Source organism: Balaenoptera acutorostrata, chromosome 3 (genome assembly GCF_949987535.1).
Source record: "Balaenoptera acutorostrata chromosome 3, mBalAcu1.1, whole genome shotgun sequence".
Taxonomy (NCBI): domain Eukaryota; kingdom Metazoa; phylum Chordata; class Mammalia; order Artiodactyla; family Balaenopteridae; genus Balaenoptera; species Balaenoptera acutorostrata.
This window is the reverse complement of record NC_080066.1, coordinates 106,744,645-106,761,698: the sequence shown is the minus strand read 5'-3', so window position 1 is coordinate 106,761,698 and position 17,054 is coordinate 106,744,645. Positions and strand designations below refer to the sequence as shown.

Here is a 17,054-nt window from a genome sequence, read left to right as displayed (position 1 = left end):
CTCGAAGGAAGGAACTCTAGGCCGAGGGCGATGCCGGCAGAGGACATGGTTGAATGTGAGGGAGTTCGTCCTTCGTTTTCTGCTTGCCCAGCCTCGGGGATCCCTGCGGTGTTCTTGGCACTATCCCCGCGGGTGTGAGGCCGAGAGCAGCACCTGGGAATTCCCGTGCCGCCTCCTCCCAGCTGGCAGCTCTGCAAACACCTCCACACCCAGCATTACGCTCAGGTCCTGGAGACAGGGAGGAGGGTTAGGACGATCCAGACTTAGTGTCTGGGGGAGGGATCTTAGGGGAATCCAGTCCGCTCAGATTTATGCTTTCTGCTCGGCTACCACACCTCTGCACCGTACACTGAAAAACGAACACATTGATTCAAAGCATCATGATCATCTGTATTTTATTTGGACCTCATTTGCCAGTTGTTAATTTCCAACCCTGTTCCTTCCACTCCAGGTTCCTTCTCTCCCATCTCCCTCAAATTCCCCTGATGCCCAGAAAAAAAATATTAGTTGGTCTTTGCCGCGGTAGACTAAGCCCTCTCAGCAGGCCTGCCCTGTGCTCTCAAGGGAAGTCTTTATCCAAGGCCACAGCAACAGTGAGAATCCTCATAAGACCACACCTTGACAGCAGAGAATGCTGGAGCTTTTCACAGGGCAGAATTGATATGGGGGGGTGGGGTTAGGGTGTAAGGTGAGCAGTACGCTAGGCAGAGGTGCGAAAGGCCAGTAGATGGATGTTGGAACAGGACCCAGGAGATGGAGCCCAATCTCTGCCCTCGTGGATGTTCTCCAGGTCCTCAGAGGCGGGATGGCATCCCTCCAGCCACCACCACTGTCTCCCCAGTGATATAGCTGGCATCTTCGGAGCAAAGGAAAGATACGATGCCCGCACAGTCCTCTGGCTTGCCTATCCTGGGGAGGAGGGGAAAAAAGGAAGGGAGTAAAAATCAAACAGGGAATGAAATTTGCTTAATCAAGAAGTATCACATTTTTCAGGACCAGTGTACTGCCCATAAAATAGGGTTACCATGAATATAAGCTGTTATAATTCAGTATAACCATTAATACTGTACTCTTCAAAAACCACTGCACATTATATTCATATAATATAGAGATACTTTGTTTTTTAGAGAACTCAGGACACCAAAATCCAAAGTTATATAGATAACCTGGTGAGCAGCTATTTCATTCTTCAAAGAATTTGTTTCACATGTGTGCATACTATTCAAATGTCAGGGAGTCTGTGAGACAGCAAATGATTTGTTTAAAATGATTCCATTTGTACAGCTTCAATTCACAGACACCTTTTTCAGGAATCTATTTTTGTCCCTTAAAGTCATTTTGTGAGACTGTGCTGATTCTCAGTGTTTGTATCAGTGATTGCATAGTTAGGGAACACTTTAACCTAACTGCCATAGAATGCTCTAGAGGTGGGTAGCATGGGTACCTCAAACCTAGAAGGCCTGGATTAGTGGTTCTCCATCCTAGCTGCACACTGTAGTCGTCCGAGAGGCTTAACTATCCCCGCCCCCACCTCCGCCAAAGATGCCTAGGTTCTACCTTGGATCAATTAAAAAAGAATCTCTGGGGCTTCCCTGGTGGTGCAGTGGTTGGGAGTCTGCCTGCTAATGCAGGAGACACGGGTTCGAGCTCTGGTCTGGGAGGATCCCACATGCCGCGGAGCGGCTGGGCCCGTGAGCCACAGCTGCTGAGCCTGCGCGTCTGGAGCCTGTGCCCCGCAGCAGGAGGGGCCGCGATGGTGAGAGGCCCGCGCACCGCGATGAAGAGCGGTCCCCGCACCGCGATGAAGAGTGGCCCCCACTTGCCGCAGCTGGAGAAAGCCCTCGCACGAACCGAAGACCCAGCACAGCCAAAAATAAATAAATAAAAAAAATAAAAAAAAAAATGTACGTCCAAAAAAGAATCTCTGGGAGTGGGGTCTGAGCATCTGTGGTTTCACAAGCACCCCAGCTAATGTGCATCCAAGACTGAGAAGCATGGGGCCAGATCATTCACTGTGGCTCAAGGGTGACAATACCCTTATTAATGAGTTGTGAACCAGGCCAGCAGCTCACGCCTGACATCAGAATGGCTTTGGGAGCACTTGAGGGTGTCTCCTTCCTCAAGTAGGCACTGCTGGTATGTGTCCTTGAGGAGACAAGGCGGAGGAGCTAAAGACAAGAGAGTTCCCAGAAGCCAGAAGCTGGAGAGAGGCAGGGAACTTAGAGGAAAGAGAGCCAGATGAAGGTGCCTGAACAGTTCGGCAAACCCTTTGGGGAAGAGGCTAGTTTTCTTAGGCAAGGGGAGTTTTGGGACTTGGTAAAGCTCTTCATTCCTTTTATTTGGATTGTAAGATCATCAACCTGAGCTTTGGACAAATGACTCTTTTTATTCAAGGGGAACTAACAAAAGCATGTTTTGGTTTTGGTTTTGGTCCCTCATCCTTAGGGATGCCCAGAGGTGGAGGCAAACACCCAGGTGGAGAGAGGGGTCAGGGCCTCCCCCAGGGCTCTGCTCTGCTAAACCTGGATGCCTCTGTGTTTCGTTTTTGCAGTGGAAGCAGACTCCTTGCACACGCCACTGTAGTGATGCTGTGTTCAAGAACTTGTGAAATCTGTGTGTTTGAAGCAGAGGAGAGCATGCCTGTGTTGTCTGCAGGACGGAGAGTCGGTGAGCCATGGGCTGTGAGGGACCATCTTTATCCCTCCTCGCCCTCCCCTGTGACAGCCTTACCTTTTTTTAAAAAAAATTTTATTTATTTATTTAATTTATTTTTGGCTGCGTTGGGTCTTCATTGCTGTGCACGGGCTTTCTCTAGTTGCAGCGAGCGGGGGCTACTCTTCGTTGCAGTGTGCGGGCTTCTCATTGCAGTGCCTTCTCTTGTTGTGGAGCACGGGCTCTAGGCGCGCGGGCTTCAGTAGTTGTGGCACGCAGGCTCAGTAGTTGTGGCTCGCGGGCTCTAGAGTGCAGGCTCAGTAGTCGTGGGGCACTGGCTTAGTTGCTCCACGGCATGTGGGATCTTCCTGGACCAGGGCTCGAACTCATGTCCCCTGCATTGGCAGGCGGATTCTCAACCACTGTACCACCAGGGAAGCCCCCAGCCTTACCTTTTGATCTGCATGGTTGCTTTTAGGCTCTCCAGTCTTGCTTGGTCATCCCACAACTGCAGGAAAAAGGGAAATCTCTTCCTGTGAGGGACAGCGAGGGGAGAAACTGCCTGCCCTCACATCAATTGAAAGGACGATGGAGAGCCACCCCCTTCACTTCCTAGTCCTTCCCAGCTCCCAGTCTCTACCCACTTCCCTCTTCTGCTCCATTCTCTTCAAGTTCTAGTGAGGCATTTTCCTGGGTCGCCCCAGGTCTCACCCACTTAAGGAGATATGAAATGGCCTGAGTGGTATCTGAATTCCTCAGTCTCACTGTGCACCTCAGGAAAGGATCATGTGGGGGTCTGGTCTGGACACGTGGCTGGTATGGTGGGGGGATATGGAAAAGTGCAGAGATGGGGGGAGCTCAGGACCCAGGAGCTGGGCTTTTCTACCTGAGAAGATGCCTTTTAGGGTCCCAGTGGGATGCAGGACTCCCCTTCCTCACCATACGGCTGAAGTTAGTCTTGATGAGTCCAGGTGCCAGGCAGTTCACCCTAATGTTCCTTTGGGCCAGCTCTAAGGCCAGGTTCTTGGTGAGGCCCAGCAAGGCTGTTTTACAAACATTGTAAGGACCCAGGCCCTGGGGAAAGGAGAGAATGGGTTAGTCTCTTCAATTTCAGTTCATTCTTGGTTCTTAACATAAGATATAAAGGGTTATAAACAGATAATAGGGTGTCTCTTGTAATGGAGGGTCCCAGTTAGAAAACTGTCTTGTGGTTAAACCTCCCCTAGGTTAGCGTTTGTGGAGGCAAGGCCTCTATTTTGTTGGAAGGTACTCGGTGATGTGATTCCAAAATGGGACACAAACTTCTTAGGGTGATTGGAAGGGTAGAAGGTACAGGATGGAGGAAGGGATAAAAGTAGCAGAAAAGGAGGTTCTTACAGGAAATGGTCTGTAGGCTCCTACGGAGGCCACAATCACCACTGAGCCGCCTCTGGAAAAAGAACAGAATGACCCTCTTCCCATGGACACCCTCCCCTCAGCGTTCATGGGGCCCATCGAACGCAGGCTCCCTCTTGCTCTCTGTACCCTCGTTTCTCCATCTCTGGCACCACTGCCTTTGTCATCAGGGCTGTGGCCTTCACATTAATGTCCAGAATCTGCAATAGAGAGAAGAGGGGGAACAGCATGAGGGAAGAGGGCTGCAGAAGGCAGGGCAATGGGGAGTTAGAGTGTGGTTCCCAGGATCTGTTTTTTAGGGCTGGCAGAGATCCTAGGGATGATTTACTTGGCCTTACAAGTGAAGAAACCAAGGCCCAGGGAGAGGTGGCTTTCCCCGGTTTATTCAGTTAGAGAATGACACATTAGGTTCGGGTGAGAAAGAATGGAGCCTGGTTCAGCTTGTTTCCTAAGTATGATTTGACCCAGAATGGGCCTGAACTCTCAGGGCTGCCTTGGACTTGAGCTGGATTTTCTGTGTGTCTTCCAACTAGGGAGAGCCTGGAATTGGATGGCTTCCTGGACCTGCCCCAGAGTGCGCCGTGTTTCTCAGGGGAAATGTGTCCTGACCTCAGGCACCTGGGGTTGTTCCAGCACTTTTCTGGCTTCTGAGCTTAGGGAGTGAGATGCTCTTGGCCCTCCAGGATGGATTGTCTGGCTGGACATGTATTGGCAAGTGGGATCATGAGAAGGCACTTGGGGGGGAGCTGGAACACAGTCTACAGTCAAAACCCCACATCTGTAATTTAAAACAAAGGCATGACCCTTGTTTACATTGTTCCAGGCACTGCTGGGATAGTCCCCTCCCATAACCCCCGTGCAACTTCTTATTTAGAAAATTTTCACTCTTACAGAAAAGTTGAAATAGAAGGACAATGAATATCCAGATATCCTTTACCTACATTCACCAACTGTTCACATTTTGTACCATTTGCCCTATCTACGTACCTATGCAGTTTTTTCCTTACCCTTGGAAGGTAAGTTGCAGACATTCTAATGCTCTAGCCCTAAGGACTTTAGCATTATTTCCAAAGAATAAGGATGTTCTTCCACACCACCATCCATTATCACACCCTAGGCATTTAACATTTTTTTTTAATTAATTTTTTTTTGAATTTTTTTTTATTTTTGGCTGCGTTGGGTCTTCGTTGCTGTGCGCGGGCTTTCTCTAGTTGTGGCGAGCGGGGGCTACTCTTTGTTGCAGTGCGCGGACTTCTCATTGTCATGGCTTCTCTTGTTGCAGAGCACGGACTCTAGGTGCGCGGGCTTCAGTAGTTGTGGTATGTGGGCTCAGTAGTTGTGGCTTGCAGGCTCCAGAGCGCAGGCTCAGTAGTTGTGGCGCATGCACTTAGTTGCTCTGCAGCCTGTGGGATCTTCCCGGACCAGGGCTCGAACCCGTGTCCCCTGCATTGGCAGGCGGATTCTTAACCACTACGCCACCAGGGAAGCCCAACATTTAACATTGATAATCATGATTTTACCTAATATACTGTCTATAATAAAACTTCCCCAATTGTCCCCCAACTGTCCTTATATTTTTTTAAAGTCCAGGGTTCAATCAAGGATCAACCATTGCATTTAGATTTGATATACTGTGATATTAAAAAAAAGCCAACTAAACCGGTTTGCAGGGCAGAAATAGAGACACAGATGTAGAGAACAAACGTATGAACAACAAGGGGGGAAAGTGGCAGGGGGGTGGCGGTGGTGGTATGATAAATTGGGAGATTGGGATTGACATGTATACACTGATGTGTATAAAATGGATGACTAATAAGAACCTGCTGTATAAAAAAATAAATAAAATAAAATTCAAAAATTCAAAAAACAAAGCCAACTAAAAAGAAAAATTACTTGGTTTATAACTGATTTTCATGTGGTCTCTGTTCAGACTGCTCATGAAAGATGTTTCTCTACTTTGAAGAATATCAATCAGGAACTGATTCACTGAAGAGCATTTTGGCACTTTGGTCTCTACGTCTGTGAAACACTGATAAACTAGAATATTTTAGTATCCTTAAACTTCAGTGTTGAGAAATTATGGATGACGTCAGGGTAAAAAGCAAAACCATGGGAGATCATGAAAAATTTAGCATTTTCAAATCAGGTGGGAATATTAACCTCAGTAAAGAAAGACAAATAATTTAATTAAGGCTTTATAATTAAAGAATGTAGGTGTGTGAAATATATTATAAATATAATGTAATTGTACACATTCACATGAAAACTAATATTCTGGTTCTTGAATTTAGACATCTGGATCTCAGATGTTCTAGACACTGGAGTTAAAAAGGAAAAAGCGCAGGTCTTTTTAAAAGGCTGTAAAAAAAAAAAAAAAAAAAAAAAGGCTGTATGTTATAAAGCGGCAACTTAGTTAATTTCACCAGAATTGATATTTCACTTAACTAGCAGCTATTAAAGTTTTCCAACTAATGAAAAATCATTCTTTTTTGGCAGCTGAAAAGGGGAGGGGTGGCGTGTAAGTCTGAGCATACTAGTTATTGGCATATTAGCTGCCCTGTCTGCTGGAAATAAACCAGGAAGAAGAGCCTGGATAAGCCCACGGGGTCGGGGGTGGGGGAGATGGGGGAGGGAGGCAGAAGACAGTTAGCAAGGAGCAAATGAAGACGAAACTGGGGAGAAGCAGAAATGAAAGAGAAGGGCAGGGACAGAGGAAGCCCCCCATGCCGCCATTCGCCCTTTACCAGGTGCACTGCAGGCGTGTGGCAAATTGCAAGGATTCCTCACATTTACACTGCACTTGACAAATACATTCTAAAAGCAGACTGAGTGTGTGCTGTCTTCTGAGGCCCACCCCCTGCTGCTCTCATCCCCTCTCACCTTGTCCCATACCCCCTCGGTGACATCCATTAAGTTTCCAAAGAAAGGGATGACGGCAGCATTGGAGACCAGGATGTCCACGCCCCCGTGAAGGTTCACAGCCTAAACAGGAGTAAGGTCTGAGTTAGGGCTGCCGGACAGTAAGGGAAGTGCATTTATCAGTGTCGATAAAGAATTCCTTCTTAGGAACAGTTGTCAAAATGACCTCTTTTCCTTAAAACATTTTCTCTCCAAAACACCCCAAGCTCTGCTGCTAAAACATTTAAGGTCGTCTCATTTCTTTGGCAGTCTTTTCTTCCTGCCCCCACTTCTGAGGCTGTCACTGACCTTTTGTTCTTTAGACTTTCCCTTTGGGTGCTCCTTTATTCTCATGGCCTCAGCTCTCACCTCAAAGTCCATTTCTAGACCCTTCCTCTTTTTTCCCAGCCCCATTTCTCCCAGGGCTTACTGTCCAGTTCACCTTGAATGAGTTACCATTATCTCAAACTCAGCCTGTCCACACGTGCCTGAATGGAGAAACAAGTTTAAACAGACCTATAGGGACTTCCCTGGTGGCGCAGTAGTTAAGAATCCGCCTGCCAATGCAGGGAATATGGGTTTGAGCCCAGGTCTGGGAGGATCCCACATGCCGCGGAGCAACTAAGCCCGTGCGCCACAACTACTGAGCCCGCACTCTAGAGCCCACGAGCCACAACTACTGAGCCCGTGTGCCACAACTACTGAAGCCCACGTGCCTAGAGCCCGTGCTCTGCAACAGGAGAAGCCACCACAATGAGAAGCCCACGCACCACAACAAAGAGTAGCCCCCACTCACCGCAACTAGATAAAGCTCGCGCAGTCACGAAGAACGAACGCAGCCAAAAAAAAAAAAAAAAAAAAATTAGACCTATGGAAAGTTGCCACTCGGGCCTTTGAGATCACCTAGCCCAATGTCCTCATGGTGAAGGTGATGAAACTGCGGTCCAGGGAAGTTAATTTCTCAAGGTCATATAGCTCAGTAATGACATATCAGGGCCAGCTAAGAAGAGGAGGCCTGCTCATTCGGTCTCTGGGAAAGGTGAAGTGATTTGCTCAGGGCACAAGGCTAGTTAGTGGTGGCAGAACTTACACTCTAACCCAGAGCTAATTCATAAGAGTCCTTCAAAAGTGAGTCGGGGTCACTATGAAACTGGCTACCCAGGAGAGCCATGATGGAGAGGATGCCGGCCTGCGCTTAAAGCAGTTCCACACTCGGTTATGATGCCATTTCTCCCTTCCCCCCACCCCCTGCTTTTATTTTTTTGGTCTGGAGGCATGGAAGATTCAAGGCAGAAACTGAGATTTAAACTGGGAAAACCAAGAGAGGCAACATCTCACCTCCTTAATAAATTGTAAGTAGGTGGTGAAGGCACGTGCTGGAGTAACGAGTAGCCAAACAGAATCTGCCAACATTATGCCACATTGCAACCAGACTTCGCATTGGCCCAGAATTGGCAATTTTGATGCCTTGGGCAAGCGGCACTAAATGGGCCCTCAACCAACTTTGTGCTTCCGGATTTGGCACACAGAGGTGTGTTATTAACAATCTGCTAGATCCTGTTTTAACTAATTATTCTTGCTAACTAGGTGCTAAGCTCAGTTGCTTCCACACTGCTGAGGGGATGCCTGGGCTGTCAACATGTAAATTTAACAAATTTTAAAATCACATAATCTTTGCAAACCTGTATCAATAGTCTCTTGCACTCTCTAAATTTTGGTGTCCCGGCACAAAGTCCCAGTCACCTGCCTCGGCTCTAAGTTTCATGATGAGGAAAACACGGTATGTGTTAGAAAGTGATGTATGCTGGGCCGTGTGCGGGTGTGTTTGGGGGTGGGGAGATAGTGGATTGCAGCAGAATCGCCTGGAGCGCTTTTCCACTCTGCTGTGTATCCTGTCCCCTTCTCTTTCTAGGCCTATCAGCATAGAGAGGAGAGAAGGCTGGCTTTTGACTGAACAGACAGAGAACCCTGGAAAATTAACGGCAAAGCTACTATGACCACCCAGGTGTCTTCTAAGGCTTGCTCTAAATTGTGTGATTGCTACTCTGTGTTCTGACAGGTCTATTTTTAATTTTTTAAATAAATTTATTTCTTTTATTTATTTACTTTTGGCTTTGTTGCGTCTTCCTTGTGGTGCACGGGCGTCTCATTGTGGTGACTTCTCTTGTTGCAGAGCACAGCCTCTGGGCGTGCGGGCTCAGTAATTGTGACCTGCGGGCTCAGTAATTGTGGCACCCGGGCTCTAGAGCGCAGGCTCAGTAGTTGTGGAGCACCGGCTTAGTTGCTCGCGGCATGTGGGATCTTCCCGGACCAGGGCTTGAACCCGTGTCCCCTGCATTGGTAGGGGAATTCCCAACCACTGCTCCACCAGGGAAGCCCAGTTCTATTTTTTTTTTTTAAAGTAGAATCAAGCGGAAAAGCAGCTAATCTGGTTTCGGCTCACGACACCTTTGAGAAGCTCTGAGGTGCAGGTTAGGAGGCCACTAGGGAGTAATCATCCTCAGGGCAGCAGCCTCCCTCATCACAGGTAGTGGCTGGCAATGGGCAGGACACATCTCAAACTGCTAACAAGTATCCTATCATTCTCCACTCGACATTGACCATTCAAACTACTTGAGAGTCAATTTTGATTCATCCCTCCTATTTCCCATTTCTTGACACCGGCCAGGAAAAAGAAAATCTTGGTTGGTTCCCACTGAATGTCTCTTGGGCACATCTGTTCTGGTCCTACTGCCACTGCTCTTACCTAAGTGACAGCATCAGCTTCCTCCCTGATGTCCTTGGCTCAGAGTCTCCTTTTCTCCAATATATCCTTCCTCCCAGTGCCAGATTATTGTCCTTTAATAACCATTTTCCCCTTGCTCAAAACCTCACATGGCTTCTTATTTCCTCCAAGAATGTCTAAACTCCTTTGGGAGGCCACGGAGGGCCCTGTCCCCCATCCTTCCCACCTGGTCCATTTCCTACCAGCCCTCTCAAGGCTGTGCTCTCTCTCTGCTGTGGGTTCACAATGCTCCCCTCTCCCCTTCTGTCCCTCCTTGGCTGTCTGCTCATTTTGCAGCGTCATCTGGAATCCCGGCCCTATGCCATCTGCCCAGCCCCACACACTCTTCAAGGTCTAATTCAAACCCCACTTCTGGGCCAGAGCTGCAGGACGGGTAAAGTGGACCTGGTGAGGGTCCAGAGGTCATTTTCCCAGCAGGATTTTGACATTAAGTGGCCACATACATTTCATACGGCTAGTCACTAGGTGGCCCAGGATCCCAGGTGGCTCCCTCACCCTGAGGATCAAGGTCTCAATCTCAGGCTCTGTCCAGCTGCCTATGCCAGGCAAGGTGGCTTTCTTGGACCCCCATGTGGCTCTCTCCAGTGCACATCTGAGCATTTGCCAAATGACTCCTGACAAATGGAATAACCTTATGCTGTCTACTATACCACCACCTACCATCATTTCATGTCCTCCTTGTCTAAGATTACCCAAATTATTTCACCATCTTTCATTCTGTTAGCACAATATCCTTTGCTTTCCATTCTTGGGCAGATTCTCCCTTTTACTCCAAGAAGTAAAGGGTGTGCCCTGAGCCTAGGGAAGAGCAGCCTCTTTTGCAAAATGTTCACATTTTCTTGTGCAGCTGGAAGACTGGTGCCAAGCACCAACTCTGACACTGGCTTAGACACTGTCTTTGAGGCTAAAGTCCAAGTGGGCACCTAAGGCCTGACCTGATGGGGAAATGCCTGGTAGTCTGTAGGTAACTTGGCAAGTCTGGGTTGGCTCACAGCTCTTCTCTTACTAACTGTGGGACCTTGGGATGTTGATCCAGCTTTCTGAAACAGTCTTTAAACAGGGAGACTAATCCTGGCCTTGCTTGGGTTGTTGTTTGGAGAGAACCTGCAAAAGGCTCGAAACAAAGTGCACGGCACACAGTAGGTGGTTGAAACCTGATGGGCTGCCTCCTGTAGGTTCCCGGAGACTTGACTCTATAAGCTGAAAAACAGGGATTGATTGTTTATTAGCTCATAGTGGGAATACCTATTTTGCAATTGTATTTACCCTTTTTATCTGCCCAATTAGATTGGAAAGCCAGGACCAGCTGTTTTTTTGGGGGAAGAGCCCCAAGGCACAATGCAGGGTTGAAACAGTAGAGTGGTGTTTTGATTCTCTGACTGAGATGGGATGATTCTCGGAGACAGAACAGAAAGGCACACAATAAAAATGTGCTGGTGTACTGGACTGGGTATGCAGATCGCACTGTTGTGTTTTAGTTAACAGTGCTGGCTTGGATTACACCCGTGTTGTCCAGGAAAGCCAGCTCAGGCTGGCTCCCTTCTGCTACCTCCTGGCTCTGCGCCCATATCCTTGCTGCTCACCGTGGCTACCAGCCGCTCTCGGTCCTCGCCCTTCCCCACATGGCACACGGTGCCCGTCACACTCAGCCCCTCCCCGTGCAGCGTTGCCACTGCCCGATCCACGTTCTGCTGCTTCCGGCTGCTGACCACCACGTGGGCCCCATCCTGGGCCAGACGCCGGGCGATGGCGAAACCGATCCTGTGGGCAGAGAGAGATAAGGACTTTTAAGTTGGTACAGGAAAAGAGGGTGAGCGCGTGGGCTCCTGAATCAGATTGCCTGGGCTTTGAATTCCAGCTTTCTCTCTGTAGGACCCCCATGTGTTAGATAGGGTTAATGGCACAGTCATTACCATACAGATGGACATGCTTAGCATATTTTTGGCACTGGTTTACTTATTTTTCTTATGGTTTTGGCCACCAGTCTAGGTTCCCAGGAAGTGATATCACCTTCCACAGGTGCCACCATGGGTCACAGGCCCCATACCCTGTAGGGACTGAGGAGAGAGAGATGAGCTAGGGGTATAACAAGCAGCAGCTATTTCCATGATTGGAGGGTCTCACTCAGAAAAGCCTCTACCCCCAAATAGCTTCCTTACTAGTCTACATCATCTCAATATTCTATCTTTAGTTACGTTTGGGGGTACATGTGAAAGTGGGGGTCTCCGGTTACAAATGTAAATTTTTTACATACTCCCCTGGGAGAAAGGGTTACACATTTTGCACTTAGCCATTAGCATTTCCCATTCATTTGTATTTTAGATTTGTGAAGAGCTGGCATCTAGCAGGGTTCTGTGGGAGTGAGAAACAGGGTAGACAACAGTGGTTGGTGAGACACGGTGTGGGCAAGAGAGGTCAAAATGTACTGAACTAAACAAGAATGTGGACACAAGGCTTTTGTGTCCCCTCTAGGTAAGGGGTGCAGTTCTATGAGACTCTTGGGGTGCCAAAATGGGGTGTCTGGAACATTTCCACCGTCGGTGCAGGCAGTGGATAGGATTTTTGGAATCTGGACTGTCTTGGATTTCTGGTCTTCCCAGACTCTAGGTGGGGCCAGTTGACCGGGGCAGCTCAGAACCCTGGGAGATGAGATTGATGGGGGCGGGCAGCACCCAGGTGGCACAGTCGAGCCAGAGGCAGCAGTGACAAGAGGGCTAGCAATTTCAAGGTTGGGGGGGTAGGGGATTCCGAGGGGACTGCAGGCCAACCACGTAGTTCCTTTCTTCCCGGGCCGACTCTGGCCACACGTGAGGCCTGAAGATGGGGCACGGGAGGCCAAGGACAAGGGGTTAGTACCTGTTTGCAGACAGCGGGGGGCCTCCGAGACTCGGGCTCGGGCACTCACCCGTCAGTGGAGGCCGTTACTAGGGCCACCTTATTCTCAAGCGGGTTCCGGCGCGCCACCGCGGAGCTGGCCATCCGCACCGACTTCCACGTCCGCGCACAGAGACCCAACAGCAGCCCCGCCTTTTGCATGGAGGCGGCCGGTTCAGGGTTCTGCGCCGCCTAGGGGAGGCGACAGAGGGGCAGGGCGAGGGGCAGGGCGAGGGGCAGGGCGAGGGGCAGGGCGAGGGGCAGGGCGAGGGGCGAGCCACCTCCCCGCCCGGCTGCTCGCTCGGAAGCCAGATCCCCTCCTCGCTCCCAGCTCCCCACCAGTCCTAGAGCGGGACAGCTCGTCCTGCTCCGCGCGGGCCCTTGGCGCAGGGAGCCGGCTGTGGCCGCGGCGCCCCTCAGTCCCCTGCTCGCCCCAGCCGGCCGGTGTGGGACGGTTCCGTCGGTTCCGGTTCCCTGTAGGTATGCCCCCGCCTCCGGGAGTCCGTAGACTTCCCTGTCCTCCCGCCCCTCCTTCCACATCTGCTTGCCCACGTCTTTTCCTGGGGGAGAGGGGACTTTGAGTTGGTTGCTTTTGCTTCCCAGAACCTCAAGATGGACTTTGTTTTCCAAGAAAGTCTGGGTCCACATTTGTGACAGCCCACAAGAGGGCAAATGTTTTGGGTTTGCCCATGGGGGGTGAGGCCCGTAGCCCCCATGGAACCCACCACGTGAGGGTCTCAGGTGAGGCTGCAGGAGCCTGGGAGAGACACGAAGTGGGGAGCAGCTGGGTAGGCCTGCCCTGCCCTTCACTCTGGCTCAAGTTCTCCTCCATCCCCACAGGCCTGGAGGGCAGACTCCGGTCACCAGTGGTAACCAGTGTGCAGAATTAAAGATCCTGACAGGACAGGATCTCTTATACCCTCCACTGCAAGAGGACTTCTCCATTTTCAGGCCTAAGTGGTAGCAAGGAGGCTAGAGGGTCCCCCAACAAGTGGTGGAAATTCGGAGAACTCAGGAGCACTCAAGTTCTCCATAATCACTATGTCCCCAGGTCTTAGCCTCCATCCTAGTTCAATAAATATTTGTTGAATGTAAAAGCACTTTATAAACTGTAAACTACTAAACACATAAGTAATTATTGCCACCATAGAGTAATTATTATGGCCGCCACAGGCCAGGCTCTTCGTTTGTAAACTGAGAGTGCTGGAGTAGATAATGGATAAGGTCCTCTCCAGCTATAAATTCTGTGTCCGAGACTTCAGCCTCCTCTTCTGCCAAGTGGGCTGAAATGATCTCCCTCCTGGGTTTCTGGGAGAATTAATAAATCTGCATGGCTTATGATACACTGTAGAAAGGCCCCGACAGACCCAGTGTCAGCATCTGAATTGGTTTAACCCAGTGGCCTCCAAATGCCAGCCTGAGAAGTTGTGCAGATCCATGGCAAAGTTGTCACTAGTTCAAGGCAAAAAGAGAAAAAGACAATATAGTGTTTCATAAATCTAAGCTTATTTAACTTAACAGGTAGTCCTTTATTCTGGGATATGCTTTTGCTCCTTTTTTTTTTTTTTTTTTTTTGGTGTTAGTCTTTTTGTTAAGAGAAGATGATGAAAGCAGATGGGTAGGTTGAGAAAAATGTTGTTAGTTGGTGAAATCACCAGTCTGGCAACCCAATGTCAGTCCCTACAATTAAGAGGAGAGAGAATCCTGGTTTGTGAAATTCAGTTCTGGGGATTGCTGCTTAATAAAATTCATACTTGCTAAAGATTCGTTTAGTATATGTGTAGGTCAACTGAGCAGCCAAAAAGGATTTCAGCATTCAAAAGGGGGTGTATGAGCAGCGAATGATATAACAAGCATGCACTGGATCTACAGTTTATTCCTCAAACTAGATGTTACAGCTGTGGTACTTAGCTCATCCTGATGAGATAAGAGAGCTTGAGTCTAATTTTCCCCATGTCCGGGGAAAACTGACTCTCTGACTGGTGCCCCTCAGTCTGAACCTCATGAATTATTGACAACAGAGGCTGGATAGCATGACACTCCTCTTCTTCCTGACCTGTTCAGAGCTAATGCACTGTGGGAACCCTTCCCACTGCTCTGCACCTGCCTGTGGGGCTGGGGGAGAGAATGTAGGAGCCCTGGAGCAGAGCCTCTCAGGGTTTTGGTTCCAAGGGACAGGCCTGCAGGGCGTATTTGATCTCTCTTCCCCTCCTGTCCAGAGGTGGGCAGCCAGATCCAGGGGTTGAGGTTGGCAGGGGGAGGCTGAGGGAGACCACACCCCAAAGAGCAAAGGGTTTGGGGAAAAGAGAATTCTGGCCTGCAAGCTCGTGAACATCACATGGCCCCTCCCTGTCTGGGCAGGGTTGATATTTGGCCTCCAGCGCCATTTCCTTGGGGAGAACACAGGGGACACTAGGGAGGGGATCTGTGAACAGAAAAGGGTAGAGGGAAGGCAAGAAGAGTGGGAGTCTCCAGCTCCTACTACTCATCAAGACGGTTTGTTGGAGATGAGGGTAGGAAATCTTTGGGGGAAATACATATGTGTGTAGGAGTCTCTTTGAAATGGCGCTTTTAATAGGTAATGGGATTGTTCTTGTATGGAGGTGGTACCATCTGCAGGTCTTGAGGAAATGCCTTCATGATTGAGGACTACACTCCCATCTTCTTCAAGGGCTGTGTTGACTTAAAAAAAAAAAGCACAACGTGAGAGTTGCGAGTTAAGTTATATTTGGGGCAAAATGAGGACTGCAGCCCGGGATACAGCGTTTCAGATAGCTCTGAGAAACTGCTCCAAGGAGGCGAAGGGAAGAGCCAGGATATATAGGAGTTTTGTAACAAAGGGCAGGTAGTCGGGAGTGTCAAAGGATTATTGTTAATTAAAGAAAACCAGATATCTCAAGTTAAGTAATTTAGCGCTCTTCTATGTATGGGAAGATGCAAGAGTCTGGGCTCACTGAAATCATTCCTTTGATATGCACCTCAGCTATCTGGGGCCGGTATCCTGTGTTTTCATATCTTGAGTTTCCTCAGGTCTCACCGTAGGGAGTGGCTGCAGTCTGCTGGCTGCTAGATGGTATTCTTTTCAGCCCTGAGTTTCCTCAGGGCTCACCGGCTCATGTTGGAGGGCTACAATCGTTGATGACTGTGACATCCTTTGTTTACTGATATGGCAGGAAATATTCCATATATAAATATTCCATTCCATTTATAAATATTCCATTTATCAGCTGACTGCAGTCTGGAAGGAAATTCACCTGGGTTGGAATTTAAGTCTTGCATCTTGCAATAGCCATTCCACATTGGTCATTGACTCATGCATCATTGACACAAGTCAGGCTTGGGTGGTGTAGGAGGGCTGTGTGATAACAGCGACTTTTATTGAATACTTACTAAGTGCCGACAACTGTTGGGTGATTTTTATAAATTTTATTGAATGTGTCTAATCCAGTGAGGTAGGCAGTTTTATTTCTATATGTGAAATCAAAGTGAGTTGTGACAGCTTGACCTGCTGTCAATGTTGAATAGCTACTTTTTTTATTTTTTTAAACATCTTTATTGACGTATAATTGCTTTACAATGGTGTGTTAGTTTCTGCTTTATAACAAAGTGAATCAGTTATACATATACATATGTTCCCATATCTCTTCCCTCTTGCATCTCCCTCCCTCCCACCCTCCCTATCCCACCCCTCTAGGTGGTCACAAATCACCGAGCTGATCTCCCTGTGCTATGCGGCTGCTTCCCACTAGCTATCTATTTTACATTGAATAGCTACTTTTAATTTTTCTGACGTTGTTAGAGAATGACAGTTTTCTTGGAAACTAATTTTCTCTTAATTGGAATTTTACTTTCTGCATCAATTCATTTTTGTTTTAATCATTATTTTTTAAATTACAAAAATAACACATGTTCACAATTTTTAAAAGAGACACAAGGTTATAGAGTGAAAAGTAAAAAAGCAGCTCTTCCCTATGCTTCCTTTACCTGCTCCCCATATAGCTCTTTGTCTTGTGTATCATCCTTCCAGAAGTTTCCTATGCATTTACATGCATATTTTCCCTTTAAAATGTTTCCCATGAATGGAATGACACTATACATAATGTCCTTCAAATTGCTTGTTTCTTTTCTTTCTTCCTTTTCCCCACTTCTCTCTTTCATTTCCTAAAATACATTCTTGGAGATTGTTCTGAGTGGTACACAATAGATCTCCTTTATTCTCTCTCTCCCTTTTAAAAATAGCTGTACAGTATCCCATTGTGTGGATATCCCATAATTTATTTAGCCAGTCTCCCACCGATGAACGTTTAAGTAGCTTCCAGTGTTTTGCCATTTCAAACAACGCTACAATGAACAACCTTGGATGTATATATATTTTGTATTTGGTGCAAATACATTTGTATCCTGGATCAAATGTTTTCAATTGATGGCTATGGTCAAATGACCTTAAAAG

The 17,054-nt window shown here is 48.1% G+C and overlaps 1 protein-coding gene and 1 long non-coding RNA gene across 7 annotated transcripts in view; one reads left to right on the top strand and one right to left on the bottom strand.

Annotated features, from left to right (window-relative positions):
* Positions 1-378: 378 nt before the first annotated feature.
* Positions 379-12,789, bottom strand: LOC103017836 (dehydrogenase/reductase SDR family member 4). 5 transcript variants are annotated; one of them, XM_007180591.2, is made up of 9 exons: positions 12,636-12,789; positions 11,314-11,491; positions 6,928-7,029; positions 4,177-4,247; positions 4,030-4,081; positions 3,592-3,726; positions 3,364-3,465; positions 3,105-3,160; positions 379-909 (listed from the first exon to the last, which is right to left on the bottom strand). In XM_007180591.2, exons 1-9 carry the CDS (start codon positions 12,764-12,766, stop codon positions 795-797), a joined length of 942 nt encoding a protein of 313 aa, XP_007180653.1. In that variant the 5' UTR covers positions 12,767-12,789; the 3' UTR covers positions 379-794. The 5 variants fall into 5 exon arrangements, with proteins under 5 accessions (XP_007180653.1, XP_007180654.1, XP_007180655.1 ...); XM_007180592.2 differs by lacking the exon at positions 3,364-3,465; XM_007180593.2 differs by lacking the exon at positions 6,928-7,029.
* Positions 12,790-12,944: 155 nt separating this feature from the next.
* Positions 12,945-17,054, top strand: part of LOC130707621 (uncharacterized) — a 30,930-nt gene continuing 26,820 nt past the window's right edge. For both annotated transcript variants that reach the window (XR_009007548.1, XR_009007547.1), the window contains exon 1: positions 12,945-13,080. This is a non-coding gene — a long non-coding RNA (uncharacterized LOC130707621). The remainder of the gene's footprint in view (positions 13,081-17,054) is intronic.

Bases quoted from the DNA above. Each gene is read 5' to 3' on its own strand.
- LOC103017836 (XM_007180591.2), bottom strand. From the start codon at position 12,766: ATGCAAAAGGCGGGGCTGCTGTTGGGTCTCTGTGCGCGGACGTGGAAG. The intron at 7,030-11,313 runs GTGAGCAGCAAG...ACTCCTGTTTAG, and splicing joins GAGAGCGGCTGGTAGCCACG to GCTGTGAACCTTCACGGGGG. The intron at 4,082-4,176 runs GTACAGAGAGCA...TTCTTTTTCCAG, and splicing joins CCAGAGATGGAGAAACGAGG to AGGCGGCTCAGTGGTGATTG.